Source organism: Poecilia reticulata, linkage group LG4, assembly GCF_000633615.1.
Source record: "Poecilia reticulata strain Guanapo linkage group LG4, Guppy_female_1.0+MT, whole genome shotgun sequence".
NCBI lineage: Eukaryota > Metazoa > Chordata > Actinopteri > Cyprinodontiformes > Poeciliidae > Poecilia > Poecilia reticulata.
The window spans coordinates 17,390,657-17,411,100 of NC_024334.1; the positions used below are offsets into that span (position 1 = coordinate 17,390,657).

The 20,444-nt window shown below is 40.1% G+C and overlaps 2 protein-coding genes across 4 annotated transcripts in view; one reads left to right on the top strand and one right to left on the bottom strand.

Moving 5' to 3' along the window:
• Positions 1-436: 436 nt before the first annotated feature.
• Positions 437-6,303, top strand: LOC103463924 (inosine-uridine preferring nucleoside hydrolase). The gene is made up of 6 exons (XM_008407645.2): positions 437-532; positions 2,256-2,454; positions 2,563-2,745; positions 2,817-2,928; positions 3,003-3,139; positions 3,675-6,303. Exons 2-6 carry the CDS (start codon positions 2,272-2,274, stop codon positions 4,038-4,040), a joined length of 981 nt encoding a protein of 326 aa, XP_008405867.1. The 5' UTR covers positions 437-532; positions 2,256-2,271; the 3' UTR covers positions 4,041-6,303.
• tmem131 (transmembrane protein 131) overlaps positions 5,980-20,444 on the bottom strand; it is a 41,879-nt gene continuing 27,414 nt past the window's right edge. Inside the window, exons 23-41 of one of the 3 annotated variants that reach the window (XM_017304445.1) lie at positions 19,712-19,850; positions 19,509-19,618; positions 19,354-19,426; positions 19,096-19,247; positions 18,864-19,006; positions 16,564-16,750; positions 14,850-15,035; positions 14,621-14,776; positions 12,729-13,144; positions 12,463-12,647; positions 11,949-12,079; positions 11,750-11,862; positions 11,519-11,671; positions 11,278-11,425; positions 8,675-8,790; positions 7,730-7,811; positions 7,528-7,631; positions 7,279-7,421; positions 5,980-7,188 (exon numbers count right to left, since the gene is read on the bottom strand). In XM_017304445.1, the coding sequence (XP_017159934.1) occupies positions 6,916-7,188; positions 7,279-7,421; positions 7,528-7,631; positions 7,730-7,811; positions 8,675-8,790; positions 11,278-11,425; positions 11,519-11,671; positions 11,750-11,862; positions 11,949-12,079; positions 12,463-12,647; positions 12,729-13,144; positions 14,621-14,776; positions 14,850-15,035; positions 16,564-16,750; positions 18,864-19,006; positions 19,096-19,247; positions 19,354-19,426; positions 19,509-19,618; positions 19,712-19,850 (3,010 nt within the window). In that variant the 3' untranslated portion in view covers positions 5,980-6,915. Of the gene's footprint in view, positions 7,189-7,278; positions 7,422-7,527; positions 7,632-7,729; positions 7,812-8,674; positions 8,791-11,277; positions 11,429-11,518; positions 11,672-11,749; positions 11,863-11,948; positions 12,080-12,462; positions 12,648-12,728; positions 13,145-14,620; positions 14,777-14,849; positions 15,036-16,563; positions 16,751-18,863; positions 19,007-19,095; positions 19,248-19,353; positions 19,427-19,508; positions 19,619-19,711; positions 19,851-20,444 lie in introns of all 3 variants that reach the window. The other 2 variants (XM_017304444.1, XM_008407646.2) reach the window with 2 other exon arrangements.

Below are 20,444 nucleotides of genomic sequence, written 5' to 3' on the forward strand. Positions count from 1 at the left end.
AGAGGAATAAACAGGAGGGAGGAGGTAATTATAAATAGAATAAGAACCGGGCATAGTTTCCTAAATGGAACTCTTTTTAAGATGGGGAAACACCTTACTGGTTTATGTAGATGGTGTGATGATGTAGAAWCRRTGGAACATGTTTTGATCAAATGTAGAAAGTATGAAAGCCAAAGAAGATTATTAAAAACGGAACTAGGTGTTAGTAGGGAATTGGTATTTGAGAAGGTGATCGACAAATTGAATAGTATTGAGGGGAAAAAGAAGATTTTTCGTTTTTTAAAAAACTCTGGGATCTTTAAGAGAATTTGAGGGGTAGTTGGTAGGAGTCAATAGAGGGCAGTAGTGCAACATAAATGGATGCAAGCTGCCGTTAAAACCTAAAAGAAGAAGAAGAAGAAGAAGAACTCAAGTGGGCGTTTAAACCATACACTGAAGTAAGTCAGGTGTTTACTGGCAATACTTTTTAAACAGTAAAAGTATAGAGTAGAACATATTATACTTCCTCATACAACTTTAAATTGGCAAAAGGGTAAGTTTATTAACATTTTCAAGCTACGGCACAGCAAATTATAGTTTGTGAGAGCTGTCAGAGATTGGGTTCTGTTTAGAATTATACAGCTTGACTTCTTACCCATTTTTGTTAACATACAACCTGTTAGGAAAATAAAATTAAAATATGCTAGTTTTTAAACTTAACCATATGTACAATATTATATAAAATCCTCAGCGTTTTAAAATAAGAACATTGGGTTCCAAATTACCTATATGTTACTTTGGGTTTAATGCAGGAATATGTTTTTTGATGAATCACTCAGAAAAGGACACAGATGTCCAGATAAAAAACAGGATGGAAAAGACAAGTTCTGTCTGTTCACAGTCAAATTATTTGGGGATTTTCTAGGGGTAAGGAAGACGCTTAAAACCTGGAGAAAAACAAAACAAAGTCTAGGTGAAAAATAAATCTCTTTCTGACAACTAGGGTCTTTGTTCAAATGTTTAGAAAGGGAGGAACAGGAGAGATACCAGATGTAACCGACATGAGAAAATCCTGTTTGAGAATGACCTTTGCTCTCTGACTTTTACTGACTTTGGACCTTTGCTCTTTCTCTCTCTTCATCTTTGGTTTTGAATAGGTCTCAAAGAAGGTGACAAAATCATTTAGACCATCCCATCTAGGTCATTTGAAACTGCTTAGAGGTTTAGAAGGAGAGGACACACCTTCAATGCATATATTAAAATTAGGACTACACCTCTTAATAAAAACCTGCACTTCACAGAAGAAAATCGACTTGCTTTGTTTGCAGCCGCACAAGCAATTCCCAAAGGCGCCTTTGCTTTTTCTCTTATTTTTGCATTTTTTGTTCATTCTTCTACTTTTCTCAGGTAATATCTGTTTTGTGGTTTGGATTTCTTGATGGTTTGGGTGTGATGCTGATCTGTTTTTCTATGCATTTAATTGTCTGAATAAAACCCTAGATATGTCTGAAGTTGAATGGCGACTGGTTGTTCTCTGTATAGTTTCCACTTTGTACATGAGGAACCCTGAATTCTGGGACACTAGAGGAAAAACAACAGGCGAAGAAGTTTAACATTTTATTCCTCTAATTTAACAAACCATAAACTGAAATGTGTATTTATTGAAAGGAAAAACAATGCATAGATTCCAATTTATTTTGAACAAAATTCTTAAAAATGTGCGTCCAAAGTGTGTGTCTGTCGGCTTGTTCACATCTAGAGACTGAAAGATGCAAGGAAACGTAATTCCTAATATGCGGCAATGTGTATCATGGTTTTTTTCATCTGTAAAGGATTTTATTAGGAAATTGTAAATTGGTAGGTGTAACATCTTAGTGAGCCTGTGCAGGAAAAAAGTGCAAGAATGGGATCAAACATTAGCTTTGTGACCAAAAGGATTTCACTTTGGTTTATTGTTTACCAGAGAACAGAACAGTTACTCTTCAATGACCTTTAAGGAATGAACCACAAAGACCTCAAAGATCTAGGGAAGTTTTAAGCTCTTAAACTGATGAGTCCAAACTTCTTTAGCGAGACACAGGAGTGCGCACGACCCACGTATGGAGGCCTTAGTTCTCGTGGTGGTGATCACAGGTTCGATTCCCGGCCTGGTGACATTTGCTGCATGTCTTCCCCTTCTCTCATTACCCTCTTTCCTGTCAAACTACTTTTAAATAAAGGCCACTAGAGCCAAAAAACCCCACTGATTTAGTTCCTTGTACGTTTGGCGTGTCCAGGAACACAAGGCGAACCATGGCAAACAAGTTGGTGATCATCGACACAGACTGCGGCATTGACGATGCTCAGGCCATAATGATGGCCTTGGCGGCGCCCAACCTGGAGGTCCTGGCCGTGACCTGCGTCTTTGGGAATGCCGCGGTGGAGAACGTGTGTCAGAACGTTTTGCGGGTTCTCTCTGTCTGCGAGCGCCAGGGGGTGCGTCTGCTGGAGCAGAACCTGAAGAAGAATTACACTCCAATGTTTTAGAATAAAGGTTTACAGTCCTTATTCATGGCTTTTCATTTCCTCTCCTCGCTCCTGCAGATTCCAGTGTTTCAAGGCAGTGCTGGTCCTCTTGTTGGAGTCAGTAGCCCATTCAGTGATCACTTTGGAGGTGATGGACTTGGGGATGTGCTAGAGGACAAAGATCCTCAGTGGAAGGAGAAAATTCAACAGGAGCACGCTGTCGATGCCATGATTAGACTGGCATCTAAATATGAGAATCAGGTAAGAAGTCCCAGTATTTTTATGTGTGTGTGGGCGACTCTCTGGCGTTCCAAAACCTCCTACCCCAACAGGTCTCCTTGGTGGCCCTGGGCCCGCTCACCAACCTGGCGCTGGCCGTCAGACTGGATCCACGTTTTCCCCAAAAGCTCGGAGAGCTCTTCATCATGGGAGGCAACATGGAGGGTAGGGAAGCAGGAGTTCAAATGCTGCCATGTGTGAGATGACTGGCCTCAAAACGCTCGTTTCTGTTACTGCAGGAAAGGGGAACGTGACCGTCTGTGCAGAGTTCAACTTTGCAACAGATCCAGAGTCGGCTTACGTTGTTCTAGAAGAGTTCATCTGCCCTACTTACCTCGCTACGTGGGAATACTGCTGCAGAAATGCCCTGACTTGGGTAGGTTGATCAAAGAGTGCCTTGTAAAACAAATTTAAGTATTTCCATGACAAAAATAAGAAAAGTTCAAGGGGCATGAATACTTTTGCGAGGTATCGTAAATGAAAACTACACTGGATGATGATGTTACAATGGCATATTATGGCATGTAGATATAAAAAGGAATACATTTCCACCCAAGAAACGCCTTTTTTTTAATAGATTAATCTCAGAACAGTTTAAGTCTAAGTCTAAAACGATTGACTTTAGAAACTTCTCAAAAAAAGAGAAAAAAAATAAACTTTTGAAACTCAGAAATGTTGAAATTAATCACAGAGTAATATTTCTGTGATTAATATCAAAATTTGGAGTTTTCCTCTCGAATATCCGACATGTGAAATTCAGAAATGTCCTCGTCTTTCTAGAACATTTCTGACTTTAATCTAAAAATTCCTTAGTTTTTTCTGGCAGAAATGTACTCCTCTTTTTTCAATCTACAGTACAATGGCCCTAAAGCGCAGTCGTATGACCCATCCCACATCCCATCGTTTCGCAGGAGTTCTTTGAAGAGCTGGTCAACCAGGACTTCCCGGCGGCCTGCTTCATGAAGGCGGTGACATCGAAGTGTTGGGCCTACTCCAAAGAAGCCATGAAGAACAAGAGAGACGTGTACTTCGGGCCTGGCTTCGTCTCATATGACTCCTACGCGATGGCAGCCTGCGTGGACGGCAGCACGATGCTGGAGAGCATCGAGTGCCCGGTGCGTGTGGAGCTGCAGGGCTCCATGAGCCGCGGCATGTTGGTGCTGGATCGCACAAAGTCTCTGAAGAAGAGCCACGCCGTGAGGGTAATGTCTAAATGCGATGTGAAGAAGTTTGGTCGGCTCCTAATGGAGTCTCTCAAACAACCGTGGAGGAAGTAACCCGTTTGGCTGTGAGGTTTATTTTTCTTCTGACAATGCCTTCAAATGAGGGACAAACTTTACAAGGATAAAAAAGTTTTTTTTGTCCCTCACGCCCCCCTCCCTGTATACCATTATTGTCTGGGTCAGAGTTTGGACCAAACTTTAATCATTAATCAGATGGCGTCACATTCAACTTTGGATTGGTAGAGACATTCACGGATCAACGCAACAATCAAGGTTCTGCACATGAAGGCCAAATAATTACCACAGTGAATGCTAGTTTTCTGTAATATTTGTAGATTTGTAAATATCTGGACATTTTGCATGGACCATTTCATATAGGAAAATACACTGAAAATCTAAACAAACATGGGTCATGACTCATGAAAGAAAACTTTGCATTTCCTCTTTCTAGTTAAACAAGATATGATATTTCAGTGCAAATATCACCTTAAAAAAAGATTTTTTTAGGTGTTTATCTGCTGTGTTTTATTCTTGGAATCACTTGTTAAGGCCATTTCATTTTAAAGGTTTTGGTGCTGAACACTCAAACTTTTTTTAAATTGTATTTTAAATATAACATAGGGATTTAAATCACATGTAAAAAAAAAAAAAAAAAAGTTTTAGATTTTAAAATGTACCCAAGTTAATCAGCTTATTTAACAAGTGAGATTCCAAGAGGTGTAGTTTTTCCTTAGTTGTCCAGCAGAGGGCAGCAGACACCCGGTAGCGGTGCAACTGAAGCATGAATTGTTGAATCATGCTGACATGTTTTAATCTTTTTGAGGAAGAGGAACAGCACACGATCTAAAGAGAACAAACAGCTGCACCCTTGCAGCACCAGGTCCAGATTCCAGACAGTATTTCATAAGCAAAAATAATCATCCAGACAAGAAAAGCTAGATGTTTCCTCATAATCAGAGGAAGGCTGACGGGTTACTCTGCCCTTATTCGTGGGTGCTTAAAGTACTTAAAATATCTCAGAGAAATGGGACATGCCTTCAGGAATTCAATACATCACTTCTTACCACCTTATTCTACAAAAACATATTGAGAAATAAAATTTTTATAATTTACTAATAAAACTAATGATGTAAAATGAAATACAACTTTTGCTTCGTGTTTGAGAGGATAAATCCTTTGTTTCTGTTCATAAACAAGGAATTTGACTTTGGTTTCATATTCCCTTCATGCTGAAATATGTAAACTTTAATAAAACAGCAGTCCAACATCGCTAACCAGATCAACCAGTTTGAGGCAGAACTATTTCAAAACATTAAAATAGTTTGTTTTGCTAGTAAATAATTAATTTTCTAGCGAAACTTGTCAAAACGTCAGTTTACAAAAAGAATTGTCCTTAATGGCGTTACTCATACTGGGTAAAAAGAAAAGTGGACAGGTAAGAAAAGTAAAGATTAAAGTCTTACCTGAGCATTCTTCTACGCATTTCCTGGAGAGCAAAAATGCCAGACAAAAAATGTTTTTCCATGAAAAATATTTTAAAATCATGATTCCTTTTTCTTTCACTTAAGTTATTAAGACCAGGTTCTGGTTCCATCTTGCTTGGACTTTCTCTGCAGTCAAATTTCTCAAAGACATTATTAAAGGTTTTTCTTTGTGTTCCTGTAATCACTGAACTCTGATGGAGGTGAAGCAAATTTGGTCCAATGTTAGCTTTTAAAAAACTTTTTTTGAAAAATTCATTCAATATATTCGTTATGGGATCATTTGTGATAATTTTTCAGATTATTAATTTGTAAAACACTTAAAAACGGTTTCAGAAACTATACTTGTGATGCTTGAAGCAGATTATCACATAATGAACAAATTCTTCGTTACCACGTATATTTCTGTCAGAACTTGCACAAACAATTCAATTTAGTTTATTTATTTAGTGCCAATTCACCACAAATGTCTTGAGACACTACAAAAAAAAAAATCAAGAGGAAAACCCAGATTTTCTGCTGAAATCCTTTAATTAAATTTGCAGACAAACGAAGGCGACAAGAATACAGTTCAAACCCCAAACGGAGGAATTTAGTTTTACTTGATCGTTAGACCAAATAATTCCACTTTAAAAATGGATAACATAAATGTTCCTAAAACTTTTATGGGATGGGTATACAAAAAACCTAAATAACCAATACAAATCCAATTTTAGATTTTTTTTTTTTTAAGATCCCTTCTGCCGAATAAAAAGCAAAGTGCAATGATCCCGATGTGAATGACTGTAAATTTTGGCCTCTGAAACAAAAAAAAAATGTTTTAATTAAGAAACCAATAAGAACTGAGCTGAAATGTGGCTTCAAATAAGTTATTTAATACTAAACTTTTAGCGGCTCTGCCATGTTTCTGAGAAGGAATGCAGCATTAATAGCCTTTCTATGCCATCCGCGCACTGCAAAAACACAAATTACCACCAAGTAATTTTGATCTAGTTTTGAGTGCAAATATCTCGGTACATGTGAAATAAGAAAAAAAAAAAGATTTACAAGCAACTTCTCAGCAAGATTAAGGAAAAAGCACTAGTACTTTTTCTTCAATATTAAGGAATTATTGGCTCAAAACAAGCTCCTTTATCTAGCTGAAAAATTACTTATAAGTTTTTTGTTTTTTTAAAATTATTATTTCAAGTATACTAATATATCTGCACAAGAAACCAGAACAAAGGTGCATTGTGTTTTTACAGTGCGCTTAGTTCAGGGGTATCCTGTTAAAACAAACCCAAATAAAAAGTTAGCATCACCGCCCTCAGGAATAAAAAAAGCTGCAGAGAAATAAACGTGGCGCTAATCCATAGCTCCCCGTAACGCTGATGTCTGGAGGAGGGGGCGGGGCTTCTCTGATAGTAAAAGACTCGTTTAGCGTACAGGTAACTTTCGCCAGGTGCTGCTTAGTTGCCGGTATCAGAGGAGCTGGGCCAGGGCTCGGAGCTGCGCCTGGTCAGGGTGGGAAGCCACCCGCTCCAGGGGTTGAAGGTCCTGCTGATCTCCGAGGGAGTCGTCGGCGACTGCGACGGAGCGGCGCTGCTCACCAGAGTGGTCAGAGCGGCTGAACCGGTCGGCGGCGAGTATGGGTGCAGCGTGGAATCTGCGCCCGTTGACCAGATGGAGTTGCTGAAGGGCGTGGTGGCAGACCATGGGCTGCAAGTGTTTCCCAGGAACGACTGCGGCAAAAACAAAAAACAAAAACAATGGAGTTACTGAACAGAGCGAGCACGGAGGTGATGGAACGCGCTGTGGGGCCGGGAGCTTACGGCCGTCGGGGTGGTGGGTGAGCCGGAGCTGCTGGGCCAGGAGTGCAGGGGGTCGTTGCTGGGCATGTCCCAGATGGCCGGGGTGAACTCGGGCCAGCTCGGCTGAGGCTCCGAAGGCTTTGGGAGATTCATCCCACTGAAAACTAAAGCAGACGCACGAAAACGCACGGCGTGACTTTGGCTGTCTAACCATGTTACGCAACATGCTTGGGATCAGACGAACATGTTTTGATCAGGCGTGTGACGTACCTTGTGTCAGGTTGAAGGAACTGTTGGGTCCAAAAGCAGAGAAAGAGTTGTCAGATTTATAGTTTGGACTGCCGACCGTGTCAATCGGACTCCATAATCCAGAGCTTCAGGAGGAAAGGGGGAACAAAAAGAAAAGAGAAGAAAATTAGGAATGGTGCGTAGATGCTTCAGACTGAATGCATGTTTTTTTTTTCCCCCGTACCTGTCTGAGCTGTCACTTTCCACTGACATCATGTTGGCCAGAGTCTTAGCTTGGTTGTCTCCTTTTCCTGGGCCGGAGCCGCCTGCAGAGAGCATCCAACCTTACTGCTGAGGCAACGCCATTAATGGCTGCGTTTCGTTACAAACGTGCACAGAACTGTCGATATTCCACCAAACAACACGATTTCGTAAATGCGATGTTTCCATTACATAAAAAACGCGAATAAAGTTGTGCATGAATAAGATTGACATTAAAAATCACGGCATCATCGTCCGACAGCTCCCTGTCATCTTTATTGTCTTTTCTGCAAGGAGTAGAGAAGACGAAAAAGACGTTTCAAGTGGTTTGCCACAAAAACACAAATTTCGTTACAGCCAGAAAAAGAACACGACATCCTTGTGCGAAAACGTATCAAAAAACGTGAGTTTTTCCAAAATCGGAGTAAATTTATTTTCGGAATTACAATTTGCACAATTATATGGTTATATTTCTTTGACCTTTATATTGCGCAAATTGGAATTACAAAAATAGATTCATTTAATGGAAACAAATTAAGAAAAAATGTTTTTGCCCCCCCCTCACCCCCCCCCAAAAAACTTTCAGCATCACACTGGTTTGTATACAGCAGCACCGGCATCACAGCAGCACACGATTCATCAAAAGTTGTTTGTCATTCAAAAATGGCTGAATCTGTTGCTCTTTTGTAAAAACTCAAACTCAGACTGTAATTTCCCAAAAACTCTACATATATCTATAGCCGCTTCCAAATACCGCATGAACACACTTATCCATGTGTGATTTTAATTTAATTTCTTATTTAATGGAAACACCGCAACTGCGAAATTGTGTTTTTTTCGTCAACATCTGCAGAATAGGGAAAAAGTTATGCGCACGTTTGTAATGGAAACGCAGCTGCTGTTGGTACCACGCTCACTGCAAACTCACCTGGGCTTTTGTCGTAACCTGCGGCTACAGCGGCGAAGGTGGGGTTTCCGTTCTTGCCTGGGAGTGGCGCGCCTGCAGACGGCTTATTTCCTGGGGCCTTTTTCTGGTTCAGCTCGCTGGGAAAACAAAACAAAGGCAAATCTTTAGAAGCATTTTCAAACTAATCCAGCTTATTCATAAAGCAGTTTGTACAACGTTACGGAGAAATCGTCCCGACTCATGGAAAACAATTAATAGCTACATTATTGATGAAAACTAGCTATAATGGGTTTCGCATCCTGTGGGATACAGAAAATTCACACGCCGTAGACAAGAGGGCCGTCAACCACCTGCACTTCGCATCGCTGGTTTAAAAATAAACTAACGCAGGTATATAAAGTTCAAAATGGCGGACCGCATGGACAAAGACATACATTGTGAGGTATGGGTTGTTGTTTTTCGTATACATACTGATGTGAGAGGACTTGCTTTTGTAAAATGTTCTTCAAGAGTGATTTCATATATATGTTTTCAAAAAAATATGAATTACATTTAAACAGCTTGCATATCAAGACGTGAAATGTCCATATCCTGGGGGATACATTGTCCAGTTAGGGTACAAAAGAGGAATAGTTGCACTCAAATTTTCTTTTATTTTCAGTCATTAAATTTATAGATAATCACTATTAAAACAGCGCTTAAGCTTTGTTTTACCCTCAAATGTCGATTATTTTAAATTATTGTGTATTATTTATTAACTCAGGGTATTTCAGTGCAGATTTTCTAAGGGTAGAGGAAGATTGATCCTTGTACCGAGTCAGGTTCTGGTTCTGCTTGAAGTTTCTTCCTGTTAAAGGACAGTTTTACCAATCCATTGTCACTACATACATGCCGATTAACAATGACAGGGTTCAATTGAATTTCTTTTGTTAACAAATGTCTCAAGTTAGTCAATTGCTGCTAAATTGATGTGATACTGATTTGTAGTATTTGTTTTTCATTTTGAAATGCAAAACATACAAAAACAAGGTAGATTCATTGCTTACAATATTTTAAAAAAATTTCAGAATTTATTACAAACATGCAAAAGCGTAATTTTTTATACCCCAAATGCCTGGATACATCAGAAAATGGTAATTAAATAATTTCCAAATATAAAAATATCTGTCTGCCCATTAAAGTGTTTTGAAGTGGTTCATTTGTTCATGCACATCGACATGTTTCATCCCACTTTATTCACATTTAATTGTGCAGAAAATGTGATTGTCTGAACGAATCAAACGTTTTCCAAGTAACCACCGTGTTTGCAGATGGCGTCGAATAAAAAGGCAGTATGTGGAAAACACAAAAACAGCCAGGCACAGAGAGAAAACTCTGGGAAACGATCAAAGTTATCAGCCACCGTTAGCGGTCTGCGAACCGAGTCAATACGCTCAGCTCTCCCTCTCACTACCAGTTATTGAAGAGAAAGCAACAAGTAAAAGGGGCTGAAGCCGAGGAGGAGATGATGAGCTTGGAAACCACACAGGACAGAGTGGATGAAATGGTTTCTTCAGAAGCTAAACTGATATAAAAGGAGCATCAGGATGTGGCAACACAGAAATACAAGTCTGCTAATACAGGAAGTGGTTAGTGAGGCTGCGGTGTGGAATTGTCTTTCTGCAGAACGCTGCTTTGTGTGCCATGTAAAGCTGGGCTTCGTTTCTGACTCTTCTCAGCGTAGCTCTGTTTGTTTGGGTCACTTAAAAAGTTTTTCTGGAGACATTTTGACACAAACTTTATTTTTACATCTACAGTGACATTTTTTGCTTCTTTACAAAACCGTTTAAGCTCAGTCAGATTTTATGGAGAACATCCCTGAACATAAAGTTTTATGTCTTGCCACCGATTCTCGACTGTTGATTTAGGTCTGGCCTTTGACTGGGCCACTCGAGGAACTTTCATTTATCGTAAAATCTCTAATAAGATTTTTGATTTGTTGCGATCTTGATAAGTTTCAGTTATTGACGGTAAATGAAAAATGAAACCTTTGATATTGTGGGAAATGTTAGTTTTTGCTATTTTCTCCAATGTTTCTTTTATGAACGCATCAATAATGATTAGCTATTTCAAAAGTATGATTAAATGCAGTTTCTGTGTGATGTTTAGATAATGTTAGTAGCTGTGTTTCCATTAACCATAAAATTGAGCAAATTGAAATTGTGGAAATAAACATTTCTAATGGAAACATGGCACAAAAAAACAAAAACAAAAAAACGTTTTTTGTTAACATTCTGCGTAAAGATGTTTTTTTGTGTGGAAAATATGCATTTTTCAAAACTGCAAAGGAAATACCTTTTTTCACATAAGAGTCACATGATCTACAACTGGATGTTAATACTGGCAGAAACGACAAACAAGGCAACAGGGAGGAGGAGGAAGATTTTTTTTTCATGTAATGTGCAGCTTTCTCAGAAAAAGTTGTGCCTTTTGAATTCTCGTGAACAAGCGTATTCATGTGTGATTTTAATTGCATTTATTTATTTATTGGAAACGCCGTAATTGCGAAATTGTGTTTTTTTCCCCCACATTAGCGGAATATGGACAAAGACTTATTGGTAGTAGAAACGCAGCCGGTCACGGACCTGGTGCTGTTCAGCACGCTGCTGTATGTGCCTCGGGACAGTAAGCTGGGCGAGGTGGGCGGAGGGGAGCAGGTCCCCGCGGTGGCCGACCGCTTCAGGAAAGGATCTGCGTTTAATGTCTGCAGGGAGATCTGCTGGAGGCTGTCTGCTGCTGAACGTGGGGAAAAAAGAAAAGTGGTGAGTGATTTAGAGTTTGAACCGACACCAGAAACAATCAGGACAGTTTCCAGTGTGCGCTCACGCATGCTGTTGATAGGAAGAGGGATGTCCCACTCTGGAGGAGCGTAGTCCTTCTCTCCCTCTGAGCTGCTGCTGTGGCCCAGCTCCGGGACGGAGGAGCTCGACGACAGCTTGGCTAAAAGCAGGGGCCGCCCGTCATCCGGTTTCCCGTCTACTGTCGAAGAAACAAAAACCGGTCACCAAAATAATCCCAACGGAAACCGGGAGCAGAACCCAAACGCTCGGAACGCACTTCTTTGTTTCTGCGCCGGTCTCGTCTTTGAGATGAGGGGGTGAAGAGCTTTGGACGCGAAGTTCCTGCGCTGCTTGTTTTCCAGCGGCGTTACGTATGGCAGCTCCAGAGAACTGCAGCAATAAAGATTTGTCAAACATAAACCAACGAATGCGAACTCATTTTAGTAAAAAAAAAAAATAAATAAATAAAATCAAACCTGGACTTCTCTGTTTGGGTCTCTTTCTTTGCAGCTTCTTGTTTTCTTTCTTTGGGTTTGCTTGAGAAATTTGAAGTTTCCTCTTTTGTCTTCCCAGAAGTTGAAGTCCTTCCTTTCTTTTTTACTGGTTCCTGTCAGAAATTATGCATTTAAGTGGCTTTATGAAAATATTCACACTGAGATTGATACTGTATTGTAGCACTCCAAAATATTATCCACTAATTTCTAGTTCAAATATTTTATTTTTGTCTTTTTTCCAGTGTAAGTAGTGCTAATTTCACTGGCATATTTCACTGGAAAACATGCAAAAATGTCTTGTTATATTTGAAATAATCTGCCAGTGAAACCAGTTCTTTTTAAAATCAATATTAAAGGATTATTTACTTAAAACAAGCTCATATATCTTGCGGAAAAGTTACCTGTAAGTTTTCTGTCTACTAAGATATTTACAGAAGAAACAAAACAAAAAAAAACAAAAAAAAGGCCTTGGTAAGAGTGTGTTTTTCCGACGAACCTCTTTGAGGTTTGTCTCCACGTCTGGGTTTGAGGTCTCTGTGGTGGTGGAGGAGCTGTCGTCGTTGTCTGCCAGGTTGTCTTTCAGCTCGTCTCCCTGAGTCTTTAATCTGGGCTTTTTCTCCTTTTCTTCCTTCTTTCTCGGCGCTTTTGTTTTTGAACGCTGCTTCCCTTTGGATTCTAACACTGGAGACAAAACAACCACGGTTTGTTAAATGCCAGTGGAGCCGCGCCGGCTGGCATCGAACCGCATCTAGAAGACGGTACCTTTGCTTTGAACGGATCGAGAGCTCTGGTCCTGTAGGGCCTCGGCGGCCAGCGACTCTGGGCGATCGAGGTCGTTGTCCATGGCTCCTAAGAGGCTGGAGTATTCTGGGTCCTCCTGCAACGACGCCCCGGGCGAGCTTTGACCCTGGAGGTCCAGCTGTTTGACGTTGCGAGCCTTCCGGTTGACCAGCTGGCAGGGGGCCGGCGGGGCGTCCTGGCCGGAGGCTGAGCTCGCTTTGGGTAGCTGAGATGGAGCCGCTGGCACAGACGGGCGGCTGAAGGGCATCCTGGGCCTCTTGTCTTGGCTGTCGGGGTCCAGTAAGTTTCGGCCGCTGCTCTGTCGACCTCCGACCCTCGCTGAGCCGTTGCTGGATGGGTAAAACCCCCTGGAGTTCTGGGACGAGTCGCTGTAGTCACTTAACCAGACGGGAACAGAGAAATCAGATTAGTTGTGGAGCTGAAACCATTAATCACGATTAATCGTAATCATCAATAACTTAGTAAAGGAGTAAAGACTCTAAAACAACACTCTCAAAGAGGTAATCAAGTCAAAACAAAGCATTCTCCTTCTCCAACTCCTTCTTTGTTTGTAAATCTGTTCTACCCAAAAGTCCACAAGTTTAAGCTTCACCTGGTTCAAATTCTGTCAAAGTCCAGTTATTAATTGGTTATTGAAAAATAACATCCCTTAGTTTTAAGGGTGCAAATACTTCTGCAAAGCTATGTAAAAGTTTTAAAGTAAGAATTGCTTCCAAATTATTAGGTTACATTTTAAAAACTGAACATGAAAACGGTCCGAAGTTGAAACAAGCTTCTTCTGCATGACACACCGACCAGAATGCAAATTAATACAGATAAGAAGCTTAATTTGACCGAGCAAAGCTTTACATTGTGATAATATATACAAATCAGCTCAATGGCTGCCGGTAGGCACCAGAACCAGATATGGTCACAGTGGTTAGGCACCTAAACCACAACCCAGAGTCCACAGGAGGTTTTCCCTACGCTCAAGAGGCCTTAAAACACAAACTGTGATTGAACTTATCACATTGTTTAAAGTCTAAATGACAGAATATTAGGTCATTGTAGATATAAAATTTTAAAAATAAATGGATGAATAAAAGAAATGGCAAATTTCCATCACAAAACAGAAATTTTGAGATCTCAGAAATTTTCTAGAATAAAGAATGAAACTTCTGGGTTTCAAAAGTCAAAAATTTGCTGGACAAAACAAAGTTTGAGAAATTATCTAAAATTTTCGACTTGTGAAACTCAGGAATGTCCTAAACGTTCTATACACGTTCTGAGACTAATCTCAAAATTCAGAGTTTTTTCTAGCAAATTGTCGATTTTCAAACTCAGAAATTTTATTGGTTGTTTCTAAGAAATTTCTGAGCTTTTTGGCAGAAATTCACTCCCTTTTTTTCTCCTCTATCTACACTGGCCATAACACACCGTTGTACAATTTTTTTACTGCATTTAACATATTGTACATTTTGTGGACTCAAAGTGAAGAGAAGTGAATTTAATGCCTGTAGCAGTAACAGGTCAGGATATCTGAGTGTTGTAGGACATCATTGTCCACATCTGAGAGGGTGTGGACAGTAATGAGCCTATAATCAGTGTTCTTTGTAGACATGGGGACACACCCGTTTCTCTTTGGGAGCCAAACTGCACCGCCTGACCCACAGAAATATGCATCTAAATCACCCAGTCTGGACTGGAGATATTCTCTTCAAAGGCACAACTCTCGCTTGGATGCATGAAATCCTGCAGCTGAGATTGGCTATTGCAAGAGCACGATTTAGATCTGTGAGATTCTTTCATTTATTGATAGAATATAAAATAGTGAATCGAAGATGGGGTTTTTTTTTTCTTCTCCTGTCACTTACTTTAAATCTCTGTGAATTTGGACAATTTCCCTGAGGTTAAACGGCCGCCCCGTCTCCATGCTGGAGTTGGACTCCACCGAGACGCGCCTCTTGAAAGGCTCCCAGATGCTCTGCGCCTCCAGGTAGGCGGTGACTATCACCAACAGAAACATGGAGCTGCAAAGAAAAGAGACGCATGAGCCGTCTGCAAAGGCCCAAAGTAAAGCTCATCTGACGGAGTCGCTCCCACCTCATGACGACGGACACTATGATATAGAGCTCGAGCTCCCAGCTGGGTCGGGGCAGGGTTTCGGCGCAGGCGGCCAGCATGTGGTAGGGCAGCGAGGCGTTCAGGACAAACACAAACTCCGAGCCGCCCTGCGTCACCAGTTTCAGTTCCCGGATCACTCGGGACGAGGTGAAGTCGGGTGTAAACCTGAAGCAGAAACGGAACCAAAACTCACCCATTTGCATCCTTTCACTGAGCCGTATGTCGCTCACTCCTGGCTGTTCAGAAGTATCGACATTTGTTCACTTTCAGATTGAAATGGAGTCGCCATGGCAACATCAACAAATGGTATAATGCAACTGCTTAGATGCACCGTTTTGGTTGGCTGTCAAAACTCATTTTCATTTTGAGCCTCATCAGGATCATGAATGTTCTTAAAGGGCCGGTTGTGCCAGAATGGATTGATAAAACCGATTAAAGAGCTGTTAAGTTTTTAATAGAGAGCCATTTCTTAAAACCAAATATTGAAAATGATTTCACATTGTCCCTCCAGGATTGTTTTTGTGATTTCCTCACAATCAAAATCTCTGATTTTGTTAGGCTAATTTAGATATATTTGCAAAGAAATATGCAGTTTGCCCTTATTTATGAGGTAAAATTTCACTAGATATGTCACCATCAATTTTGCTGTATGATAAATTTTCCAAATAACTATTGCGATGAACAATAACATTGTTGTTTTGAGAGCATTTTCGGATAATATCTTAATAAAAAGGTATGATAATGTACGTTCAACTTCTCAAAGATCAATAAACTTAAATTTTGTACAGAACACAGATATTTTAAATATCCAAAATAAAGCACAACAAGCAAAAACAATAAATAAAATGGAAACAGAAACCACACACAAACATTAACCAGATGGATTATGAAGTCTCCGTTAACAAAACTGCCCTTTAAAGATGTGGAAATTATTGAGCTCATTCTAACTTAGCATGTGATTAATTGATTAACTGCGACAGGCTTAAATGAGACTTTGTGAATCGCCGAATCAAACGTAATGCAGAGGAAGTAGTGAAATAAAAGTAAGAAATGCCACCAACCACAGGCGGGAGTTAGCGGTCACTTAAATGGGGTGTTTTCATTTTTTGCAGAAAATTTGCAATAAAGTCAGAGTTGCATATTAGCGTGAAAAAATGCAGGGGATTGTTGATTTTCCATGAATTTCCACAATTGTGGAATCATGACAAACTGGTGGGGCTGATTGATTTGATGTCTGGAGTTTAGATTGGTTCATGAAAAAAGATACTGTGGGCCAGATGTGACCCCTGGACCGTGCGTTTGATACATGTGTCCTAACGGGTAAAGTCAGTAAGCTTGCAATAACAGTTTTTAAATTATGTGTGTAGTACATATGGCCCTTTAATTTGGAAACTAATTAATGGAAACGAGGCATGCAGGACATGATAAACGTGCCAGAAGCAGAGCCTTTAACAAAACACCCATTGTATTCATTACACCTGTTTACCCACATATATTGGTCAAAATGATTGTTAAAGAGACAATTACATTTCATTAGTCTGAATAAAGCCTCACCAATATAATACAATCTGAAACAGACCACAACCTGGCTGGCTGAGTGACATGTAAAGTAAAATACTAACTTAAAAAACAAGCAGGTTATTTTGTCATTTTTGCCAGTGAAAGAGTAAGACAAACAGTTGTGATCACTCACAGTATGACGATATCTTTTGAAGCATTCGGCTTGAGTGCAAACTCCTGGCAGTTGAGAACTTTGAATCCATATCCTTCGCAAGCTTGGCCGTTGATTTCTGCTGATTTGATGGTGATCGGGAGCAGTCCAGTGTTCTCCACTCTGAAGGTTCTCTTGAGAGTAAAGTTTGGCTCCTTAACTTTTATTTCTGGAACACGGGACAGATCGAAGGTTAATAAAAACAAAACAAAACAAGAAAAAGCCGTTTGTTTGGTAAAGAGCCATGGCTAATGGTTTTAGAGCTAAAGAAACAGTGTTTTTCCATCAAATGTTTGCCCTTCCTCACTTTCTGACTCAAAAGTTGGTGTTTGTTTTTCGACCAACCCAGTTTGCTCTGATTGGTTAAAAACGAGGCAGGCCCAGTCAGGTGCTTTCCCTTTGTTTAAACCTGCCAAACTAGCCATACGGCGGAGACTACTGACCCGTGTCTTCATGGAGAGACAGCTCTTTATGTGAGGGGAGGAAAAACCTGGACAACGATGAAAGCGCCTCAAGCTCTAAAGGGTCACTGTGTTTGGTTATATATGCATCTCCGAGGCAAAGATCTGGCAGTACAGCTGCAGCTTTTAACAGCTTTCTTGCCCTTTTAAATTCAAACCACATATTTAAAGTTGATATAAAAGTCTCCGACTTTGGGCTTAATTGGTTTTAGATCAATTTGGTCCCACTTTATAATAGGGAATATAAAACAAATATCGGGATGAATCGCAATAAATTATTAAAATAATCGTCAACTCATTTAGTAATTGATTTTTAGTATAGTATACAGACTCCAAAAAAAGGCTATTTGCTGAAAGAACAACACACTCAGAGCAGTAAGTAAACCAAAGCATATATGAGTTTTGTATTTAGGATGAAAAATCTTCTTTGTCTGTAAATTATTTTCCCCCAAAACTCAAGTGGAATAGTTTCAGCCTTACCTGGTTTAAATTCTGTTAATAAAAAAAATCTCCCATTAATCACCTTGTGCTATCCAATTATTTATTGGTTATTTAAAAATAAAACAAATCACCCCTATGTTTTTTTTGTTAAGACAAGCAGAAAAGTTTTTGACATGTGGATGAAGTATTTTTAGCTGCAGATGCATCAGTACAAGTGATCAAACGTTCACTAAAAGAATGTTACTACATTGCATTTTAGGCTATAAAGTTTATTTTCTCGTGTAATGAAGGAATTGAAATGTTTAATTGCATCTGTCAATGTATTTCAAATATTGCATAAGAAAGGCTGAATGAAAAATCAGCAGAAAGTGCCAAATGTTTTTAACCTGATTAATTGATTAACCATCAGAATAGTAGATTACTAAAACAATGTTTAGTTACAGCCCTACCTTATCACCACAGATAAGACATTAATGACCTGTGAGTGTTAGATTGTGTCTTTAGCGCATTGTTATCTGCTTTCAATTCTTTGTATTTGATCAAACGTGCATGAAAAAGAGACACATGTCTGCTGACGCTCCTTTTCACCTGCCATTTCGCTATGACAACATTTATATCGAGTTACTGCAAAACTACTCACACTACCGCTTGAACTTTTCCACATATTGTCAGATTTCACCCATGAGTAACCAAGCACCCTGAATGCAGCATCTCCCACTGTGAAGCTGGGTGGGGGATGTTGTTAGTGTATTTCTAATGTTGTATAAAAACAAGGTGATGGCAGAATCATGCTGTGGGAATGCTTTAAATACTTTTGCAAGTCACTGTGGATGTACAACTGAGCAGTTCTGTTTTTAAACTCCTTGTTTAAACATTCATGAAAAGCATGAGCTCATTTTCGTTCAAAGCTACTTTCCTTTGGGTACTTTTCATGAAATTAGAAAAAATAAGTCCTTGTCATATTGCCTGTAATCACTAATATTCCACAGATATTTTTACAGCCTGACTCCTTATATTTGTTTTCTTTAATCATTATTTTTGTAATCGATTTTGCTATCTTTCTGTCAATTGGATAAAGAAAAACATTTTTTTTTACGATCACTAAAGCATTTCACATACAATTGTAGAAATACATTAAAATATACTAATGAATTTTATTGCTTAAAATGCAATAAATTTAGAGAACAATTGATCGTTTGAAGCAAATGATGCATTTGCAGCGAAAAGGAAATAAATAATTCTACCGTGAAAAACTCGTCCCTTTCTGCTCGATTAAACATTTCTACGGTTTATGGCTGATCTGGTTAAGGGTTGATCGTTCCACAGTGTCGGATTCCTTGTAACTCTCTCTCAGTTCCACTCCCAGAGATGTGGACGTACTTTCTGTGCAGTCTTTCAGCAGCGCCTCCGTCATCTTGAACCTCAGCGAGCTGCCCTGCCCCGGAGGCTTCCCCGCCACCTTCAGGCTTTCCGTCGTGCCGCGTCCGTGGAGCACGATCGTGTCAATCACCGTCAGGTTGTTCCTGAACGCATTCCCAAAACACCCAGAGGATAAACATGCCACTGTATTTAGTGAGGCCACAGCTGTCTGGACTTTAGCAGATATGGTTACCTGACTATAAGAAGGGAGGAGACGCTGTGGTTTCTGACGGGCGTGAACCTCACGCTGAATGACTTCACTTCCCCGGGCAGCAGCATGAGATTGTAGACAAAGGGTCTGGTTGAGCCTTCAACAAACCCTGAACTGCTCTTTATTAGGGACGTCTGCCACACAAACAAGAGAGGCTGTTAGCTGCTAACAGCTTTCACATGCTGCCTCAGCAGCGCTACAATTAGCAGGAGGGAAGCCAATAAATAATGAAGCACTCACTTGGTTTCTGTGAACCTGGAACTCGAATGTGCTTGTATCAATGTTGATGCTGGACAAATTTCCCAGTGGCAACCTGAACGTTTAGAGCACAATGAGACAATGAGTTGGAGAAATGACCAGAGAATAGATCCTCTAGAGTTGAAAGGAGTCGTCACCTGTCGGCCAGCTTTCCAGAAAACACAGAGGGGTTGGGAAGAAGCGCCAGCGGGAGAACTTGGACGTAAACGGGGACGTCTGCAGGGTTCTGCAGGATCACCTCCTCGTCCTGCATTGTAACAGAAACATCAGCTTCCTCCGGTTCGAATACGCTAAGAGATAATCCTGCGTGTGTGTCATGAAACGGAGGGCTTTAACTCACTGAGGAGCTGTTTGTGCTGGTCAGGGGGAACATGATTCTCTGTGAGGAGTTGACGAGAGAAGGCCAGGTCAAATGGGCCGTGACTTTAGCTTCGATGTTCTTCTGGAGGTCCGTGTTGACTTCGAAGATGGCTTCGATTCTCCAGGGGGAAAGAAAAGGGAGAACATTAGAGTTTTTCAGCAAGAATAGTAAGACTCAAACTTTGTAAACGGCGTTTTTCACAAACAGGAAACGCTTCACAGTTTTCTGGGGCTATTCTTTAACCCCACATCGTTTCATTTCAGAAAACCGAACCTTCAGGATGGAGTTATGTCTGGTTAACATTTCGTGATGGCTGAATAGTGCAAACATGTTGTTTCAGTTAGGCCTGTCACCATAATAAATTTAGCTGGAAGTGAGCGTTAGCAGCTCGTTTCCAGTAGCTTGACCAGTCCTGAGTCACAGAACCAGTGGGCAAAGACGTCTGTTAATGTCTCAAACCTTTAGATGACAGAAACTTCCAGCTAGAGAAAAACCTACTTAGAATGACAGTAAATAGTCCTGTGATGACAAAATTTAAGACCTGTGATTAACATATTTAAGGCTGATTAAAAAAATTTTTTTTTATGAATTTAAGAGATTTCAAGACCTTAATTTTAGATAAATGAATATAAGATATGCGGATCCCCTGAAGAAGGGACTTGAAAATTTTTTCATTTTATATATTAACCATGCTAAAATCCTCTTTTGTGTT